The sequence below is a fragment of the Capsicum annuum genome, chromosome 12 (genome assembly GCF_002878395.1).
Source record: "Capsicum annuum cultivar UCD-10X-F1 chromosome 12, UCD10Xv1.1, whole genome shotgun sequence".
Classification (NCBI taxonomy): domain Eukaryota; kingdom Viridiplantae; phylum Streptophyta; class Magnoliopsida; order Solanales; family Solanaceae; genus Capsicum; species Capsicum annuum.
The window spans coordinates 230,131,508-230,139,361 of NC_061122.1; the positions used below are offsets into that span (position 1 = coordinate 230,131,508).

General features: G+C 37.3%; 1 protein-coding gene across 2 annotated transcripts; it reads right to left on the bottom strand.

Moving 5' to 3' along the window:
- Positions 1-1,123: 1,123 nt before the first annotated feature.
- Positions 1,124-7,642, bottom strand: LOC107850868 (PTI1-like tyrosine-protein kinase 3). Of its 2 annotated transcripts, none has more exons than XM_016695667.2 (8): positions 7,458-7,642; positions 5,358-5,491; positions 3,336-3,589; positions 3,116-3,242; positions 2,751-3,024; positions 2,306-2,438; positions 2,086-2,169; positions 1,124-1,558 (listed from the first exon to the last, which is right to left on the bottom strand). In XM_016695667.2, the coding sequence occupies exons 2-8, from the start codon at positions 5,449-5,451 to the stop codon at positions 1,436-1,438; spliced, it is 1,089 nt and encodes a 362-aa protein (XP_016551153.1). In that variant the 5' UTR covers positions 5,452-5,491; positions 7,458-7,642; the 3' UTR covers positions 1,124-1,435. The 2 variants fall into 2 exon arrangements, with proteins under 2 accessions (XP_016551153.1, XP_016551150.1); XM_016695664.2 differs by having other exon boundaries at positions 5,358-5,535; positions 7,113-7,459.
- Between the last annotated feature and the right edge of the window lie 212 nt (positions 7,643-7,854).

Here is a 7,854-nt window from a genome sequence, read left to right on the forward strand (position 1 = left end):
TGATCTCCTTGCAAGTATTTTTGCTTCTCAGATTACTGATTGAATTTGATAATCTGTCTAATTCTGTATCATATCAATGGCAATACTCGTGGATGTTGTGTTGTATCATGGGGTTATGGAGATCCCCAGTGATATGTTCATAATGGTTGGAGCTACCGACCTATGTTGATCGATTTCTGTTGGTGTACCCATATCGGATTCTCTGAAAATGCACCGAGTGTTATTATTGAAGAGATTCTGATGGTGGACTTAAGTTGGTTAAATTAATTCTTGTAGTGTCGTAGATAGCTAGATTAATTGAGTGACAAGCGGAGGTTGTTTTTCTTGGCTTATCGAACCAGCGTATGCCCACTCCCTTGAAGACTCTCGGTAGAAAGCCTAAATTTTTCGAAAGTTGGGGATGGACATGGATTTTTTTATCTATCCGGAGGGTGTTGGAAAAACAATTATGTATTTTTGATTTCCAGATCGTTGAAAGCAATCTTCACGAACACAAGGATCTCCTCACAACAACCTCCAATACGATTGAAACAAACAATGGCTTAAGGTAAGGCTTCGAGTAGTGCAGGATACGCTAATCTCCAAACTGCTCTGGAATAGGTTAACAGACAGAGACGAGAATGAATGAAATAATGAATCTAGTTGATTCAGTTTTGAGAGCATGCCTGAAGGCAAATTGCACTGGAATAGTTAATCACCAGAGACAAGGAGTGGATCTAGCTTCAAGAGCAGGCCTCACCGTAATTGGGGGCATGAAAAGAGCAGTTTGATGATTGAGCTAAGAACATCAAATTCAGTATGGTCCCATATGTGAAGTCTTAAGCTAACAACATCACATCCATTTTAGTCCCAGAGAACGGTAGAACGCACCCAGGCCTTACCCTAACCTTGAGAGGTAGTGTTCCCGATGGAGCTAAATCCTTTTATAGTTAGGACTCTTGAATCGAGCATCGATGAGGACCACTTCTCCGACAAGTGACCTTCGTTGCTCTTTGAGTGTTCTAACAAGTCACCTGAAGCTCTTTCCTTGACGCGTTGAGTCTCCAAACACTCAGGAATTTAAAAGAATTTCACAAATTTGAGGTTTAATCTGTATTAGTACATACATATAAATCCATAAATATAATACAACAACAATAAGTACAAATATATTACAGAAATTGAACAGACTCCAGGTGTTCTCTTTCAGGGAAAAATAAATAAATATAGACACCCCTCAGTTCTCAGGGAAATCCTCAAACAATCTCACCATGTAAGTTAAGCAATCAATCAAATCCTACACACCAGTTTCAATAAAGGGGAAAAAAAATTGAAGTCTCTGTTTGTTTTTTGTTTTTTCGAAATCACGTCACAAATGAAATACTGGGATGATATACCAAAACAGTTACAAATTAGCATGTAGAAATTCCAGAACAAGCGAGCGATGATCGGCTCCCTATACTTCTGGAGCAGGTGCAGCAGGTGCCCTCAGTAGTGGTTGGAGAGCTTTGACTACAATACTCATATTTGGACGGAATTCAGCCTCGTATTGCACGCACAGTGCTGCCACCGCTGCCATCTGAATTTAAGAGAAAAAAGAAAGTCACCATCATGAAATTATAAGAGATTTTTACAGCACTTCTTGTTTTCCAATCAAGTTAAAGTTAGTTACGAGTGAGTGAAGGCGTTGAAAACATGGAAGGAAGTCGTCTCGAAGGACCTACCTTTGTATCAGAGAAGATGCAAACCTAGCGAAAGATAACGCGCAATGGAAGAAAGATATCTATATAGGCAATATCAATTAATGGGGATTGAGTTTTAGTCATGTTAGTACGTTTAACATACGTCCTATATTTTATATGAGTCTTTTTAGTCATGTCAGATTTAATACCAATAGAAAATAGAGAACTTCGAGTACTCTCTATTTTCATTTTGTATAATATTAGTCTGAGATAAGTTCAAGTGGGGTGACATATCCAGTGAGAATATATATATATAACCAACCACAACTTGCCTCGGATTAAACTATAATTGTCGTGTTGGGTCTGATGGGGGAGGGGAAGAAGAGACGAAACAGATATAGGACACAAGAAGAGAAGACGAGACCTTAGCCACTGCTTTTGGAGGACATCCTTTCAGCTTTGGATCAACACATTGCTGGACTTTGTCTTCACTCAGTCTCGGGGTAGCCTACAAAGTTAAAGTAATTATACATAACGAAATAGAATCTAAATATATAACAAAGCAAATGGACGAGAAGAGCAAATAAGGAATAAAATGTATGAAAAGAGTGTTTCTGGTAAGTCGAGCGGGAAGCAGTGCTCACCCAAGTAACCAGGCTCTGCTGTCCTCGAGGCATTGTATGATCTACAGGTTTTCTTCCAGTCAAAAGTTCAAGCAAGACAACTCCAAAGCTATAGACATCACTCTTCTGTGTCAGTTGTCCAGTCATAGCGTATCTGTAATTAGTTTTAGGAAACTCCGGTAAGATAACTCTCCTGAAACAAAACTACTTCTTGAAGCATCTTTTACAACAATAAAGGAGTAACGTAGTAGCTTCACTTTCCCCACTTCTACACTTGAATCCTAAATTCTAGTTCAAAATGGATCAAACCGAAAAGGAAGTTAATCTAGAGCCTAGAACTTAAACGGCAAAGAGTTCAAATAACCCAAAAAGCACACAACCATGTGTAAAAACATTTGAGGATAAACAGAGAACAGATTGAACAAAACAAATCTTGGTTAAAGAAGAGAAAGGCGAGAGATCCTACTCTGGTGCATGATAGCCAAATGTTCCTAAAACTCGAGTAGAATGAAGGCGAGCAGCCATGTCAGGAGCCTGGTTTGACAGGTTAAAATCTGCAATCTTTGCTTTGTAGTCTTCGAAGAGAAGGACATTGCTTGATCTGATATCCCTGTGTATTATAGAAGGTTGGAGCTTCTCATGCAAATACTCGAGGCCCCTTGCGGCATCAACAGCAATCTTCACCCGCTGCACCCACTCAAGTGTTGGGCCAGGCTGTGCCCCTTGAACACCTTTCCTTCCTGTAAGGCACAAACACGATACAGAAAATATATTATATATCAAGATAATAATTTTCTATCGCATTCAACTATATAAAAAAGAATTTCATACCATGCAAAATATCATGCAAGGACCCCATCGTTGCAAACTCATAAGCTAATACACGAATGTTTCCTTCAACACAGTAACCAAGCAACTCAACAAGATTGTCATGCTTCAATTTTGAAACTCTAGCGACCTTAAGATGAAACAGGAAACATATATTAGAGGGAATTTCAAGTATCACAGCAATACACGGAGAAGCTAAAAAGACTCGGGTAGGAAAAGACACCTGAGTCAAGAAGTCAACATTAGTCTCAGGCTCGGATGAAACATCAAGCTTTTTCACAGCGACTGCTTTGCCGTTGCTTAGATTAGCATAGTATACTCTCCCATAAGATCCTTCACCAATTAATGCTTTCGATCCAAAATTGTCAGTTTCCTCTTTTAGTTCATCCAAAGACAATTCTGGGACCTCTATAGTTGGTATTGCTTTTTCCGCTTCAGCCTTGAAAGGATCTGATACTCTCGACCCTTTCTGATATCCTGGTAAGGGAAATGGAGAAGATTGAAAACTAAAACCACCTCGTCCATTGGATAACTAAGACTTGTCTAAGAAGAACTAGAACGTTGGTGCTATCAAACATGACATAAATATAACTATCCTAAACTGATCCAGATGAATAGATTAAATGTGGGCATACACATAATATAGTCAATTGAAGGAAAATATACCATACTTCTGTTCTTTTTGATTGGTGAAAATGATTATCTGATAGTTCATCGCAAAAGGTTAAAGGTAACATCAACATACACAGTTAAATCCACAGCTGGGGTCTGGGACCAAAAGGTTAAAAGTGAAAAAGAAAACACTTCCAGCTAGTTATGTAGCAAAAATGTTAGGAACATACATTGAGTTTTTTTTTTTTTAATCGTAACATTGAGCTTTTATCTTTATTTTTCATAGTCAATAGTTTCATCTGGGACTCTGTGACACTCATAATCTAGAAAGTTAAAATAGAACAGTTCGAAGATGTCTTCATCAAAAAAAAAATTCACTTGGGAAAGGTTGTATACACTTTTGACACAATATTCCCCGAGCCAACAAGCACAAGGGAAATGTTTGAGGCACTTTCCCAGGTTATCAAGAAAGTATTTTTCAACCAAACGAATCCAAAACAAATGAACACAGAGAATCAAATTTCATATTTGAAATCGACATTAGGTCCATATATATTTTTTTTTAAGTTAATCTTTTAGGAAAGCGATGAAAACTTCCTAGGAGGTTGGAATTAATAATGGCAAATCAAGTGGCCTATCACTGATTACCCGTATAATTTATTCACAAGCAAAATCTTCCTGATGCAACGATTAGACTATCAAGGGGATAAATAAACAACACTACTATGGAGAAATTACAGGTGTTGGATCAAAGCTCATCTGATCTAATTTTTTATCTTGCAAGGAGAAATCGGGATTTATCTTTAACCAGAATCTTCTGCAATTACTATTCCATTAGAATTTCGACTATATCTTAATTTCAGCAAAATCTTCATTTGGCCACTCTAGTATCCGGATTTGTACTGCTCACGTTGGACAAAACTTCTGAATACTGAAAGTGGTTTTTCATATCTTGGAAACTCTCTCAAATTGTATGTATATAAAATTTTGGAAACTATACTAAGATTCCAACATTTTCTTACTTATATCCCTTTGAATAGCAAAACTGCCCGCGTCTCGTAAGGCCAAGAGTTGTTATCATATCATAAATGTTAATTTATACCGCATCTAAAACTAACAATAACATGTGCAACCATTGTTTTCTACCCTTTTGTGTAAGAGGCAAATGTATTGATGGTAAAGTTAGAGTCACCTATAAGGTAAAATCCGGCTTAGGATGTATCTGGTCATTGGATGTCAGTAAATCATATTCTCTTTACCGTGGTAGGCTTAGTCCAACAATTTCCTAAGATATCCATTTTCCAAACTATACACAGAGATTTTCAAAGACTCATCTCCAGACGACAAGAAGGAGATAAACAATTTGACTTTCACTAGATATAGCTAAAAGGGCAGCCCGGTGCACTAAAGCTACCACTATGCGCGGTGTCCGGGGAAGGGCCCCACCGCAAGGGTATATTGTATGCAGCCTTACCTTGCATTTCTACCAGAGGCTGTTTCCAAGGCTTGAACCCGTGACCTCCTGGTCACATGGCAGCAACTTTACCAATTACTCCAAGGCTCCCCCCTTCCAAACAAAGAGTAACTAAGGGGATTTCACTAGATACTGAAGCATAAAAATGAAATAGCGTACCATCAGCATGACTTGCAGGGTTTTTAAGGTGCTCGGTTTCATGTGAGGGATAGGACTCCTCCACTTGACAGGTGCAACACAGCCACCTTCTCATCCTTACTCGCTTTCTCAAATAAAGATCGTCTTCAGCCCTTCTGTTCTCCAAGCGTGAAAAGTGACCAGGAGGAGGATCATGTGACTATGCAGTAAGTCAAATGTAAGAATGATTCATAATGAACAAACTTCATTACATCATGCAAACCACAACACATACTACCACTTCATTTAAAAAATAATAGATTGAAAATGGCATACCACTCTCTTCTTGTTTGGAGTGTGATTTAATGAAATGTAAATGACAAATGAAACACAAGTGACACAAGCTTTTTAAGAGACCATTACCACTTAAGAGTTTTTTTTCATTTAAGAGTGCATTACCGCAGAGATTCCGAATACGGTTTCAACAGAACTAAGGAAAGAGAGCTCCATTTCAAAGCCATGAACATAATATTCTTGATGAAAGATGTCTAACCTTAATATTCATGAAACAACAACAACAGCAACATACCCAGTGTATTCCCACCGAGCGGGATCTGGGGAGGGTAAAATGTACGCAGTCCATACCACTACCTCCGAAGAAGTAGAGAGGCTGTTTCCGATAGACCCCCGGCTCAAGACAACCTTAATATTCATGAAAAAAGGAAAAAGATATCCAGGCTTGCCAACAAAAAGTATCTCAAGTAAAAGCTCCTATGTAAACATAACTTGCATTTTAAAAGGAAGAGGAGAAAAGGGAAAGGAGCAGACAAACCAGGAATATTACTTTTCTCACCCCCAAAAATATGGAATTGATATCAAAAGACACATAAATTAATAGCAAAGATACATGCTATCGATGCAAGACTACAAGGATACATCACAATTCAATGGCTTCCAATTTCATTTCCTTCCATACAAGCCCGAAATACGGCACATTCTTCCACATTGGACAAAAGGGAACAAAACAAAGAAACTAAACAAAACCATCACGGAATCAAAACACTAAAAATAGAATTCCACGATTAATTCCATTTCCAACAAAGCCAAACCTCCACAAGCAACATTTCAAAGCACACTCACATATCGCTAGAGATCAAGCAATCAATCAATCAATCAACCATGCCTCGATCCCAATACAAAAAACTTCTCTTTCATAGCATGACATTTGATTGCATAAGAAAACATATATGTCCAAGAAACACAAAAAGTGAACATCTAATACAAGCTATCGATCCAAGATTACAAGAAATACATCACAATTCAATGCTTCCAATTTCATTTCCTTCTATACAAGCCCCCAAAACGGTACATTCCTCCTCATTTGGAAAAAGGAGACAAAACTGTCATAGAATCAAAGAACTAAAAATATAATTCTACAATAAATTCCATTTCCAACAAACCAAACCTCCACAATCCACATAGCTAGAGATCAATCAATCAATCAAATCAACGACGCCTCGACCCCAAAACAAAACAAAAACTCCTCTTTTCTACAAAATATATAGCCAAGAAACACAAAAAGGTTATATCCAATCTTACCACTAGTCCTTACCTCTACTAAATGTCATCCATAGCCATCAAAACCAATCAAACTACAGCTACAATTCACAAACCCCAAAACCACAAACCAACAAAAACTACAATCTTGGAAATTTCCAGACAATCCACAATCCACATTTCAAAGAAAATTCACACATAAATATCCAAGAAACACAAAAGGATAACCTCTATTCTTACCACTAGCCCTTGCCTGTGGTAAATATCATCCATAGCAATCAAAACCAATCAAACTACAGCTACAATTCACAAACCCCAAAACAACAAACCAACCAAACAATAAAAACAAAATCTTGAAAAAAAAATTCTAGACAGGGAGGTAGATCCAGAGGGTCTCAAAAAAAAAAAAGTATCTTGAAAAAGAAAAATTCAACTGAATAGAAAGAGAAAAGGAAAAAAAATGAAACCCTGAACACTCAATAAGGGGTCATAGCTAAAAGACTAAACAACACATTTCCATTAAACTACAACCATAGAAATCAACCGAAAATTAAGGGGTTATTTTTTTAATTAATTTTTTTTTACCTGATAAAAATTGAATCTTTATTGATGTTGTTCGTGTTATTCAGGTTCTTGATAATCAAGATTTGGTTTACAGGTAAGCAAAACAAAGACAGGCAAATGCCAGAGAACAAGATTTGTTAAACGTTTGAGAAAATTGAGGGAAGGGGGGTGGGGTGGCGTGGGGTGGGGGTGGGCGGAGGTAAGGGATATGATTGAGAGTTCAAGAAAATGTTACTAAAAGTGTATTTAGCTGTCAGCAAAAGGTGTTCTCTTTAGATAATTAATTACAGTACTAAAAGTGTATTTAGGGGGTGTTTGGATATGTAAAATGAATTTTTATTTACTGATTTTTTTACATGTGTCACGTTTATATGGATCAACTAATATGAAACGGTAAAAAAAAAGGTATTTTATTTTT

Bases quoted from the DNA above. Each gene is read 5' to 3' on its own strand.
- LOC107850868 (XM_016695664.2), bottom strand. From the start codon at position 7,145: ATGGATGATATTTACCACAGGCAAGGGCTAGTG. The intron at 2,170-2,305 runs GTGAGCACTGCT...TTAACTTTGTAG, and splicing joins AGCAGAGCCTGGTTACTTGG to GCTACCCCGAGACTGAGTGA. The intron at 1,559-2,085 runs GTCTCGTCTTCT...TCTTAAATTCAG, and splicing joins CTCCAAAAGCAGTGGCTAAG to ATGGCAGCGGTGGCAGCACT.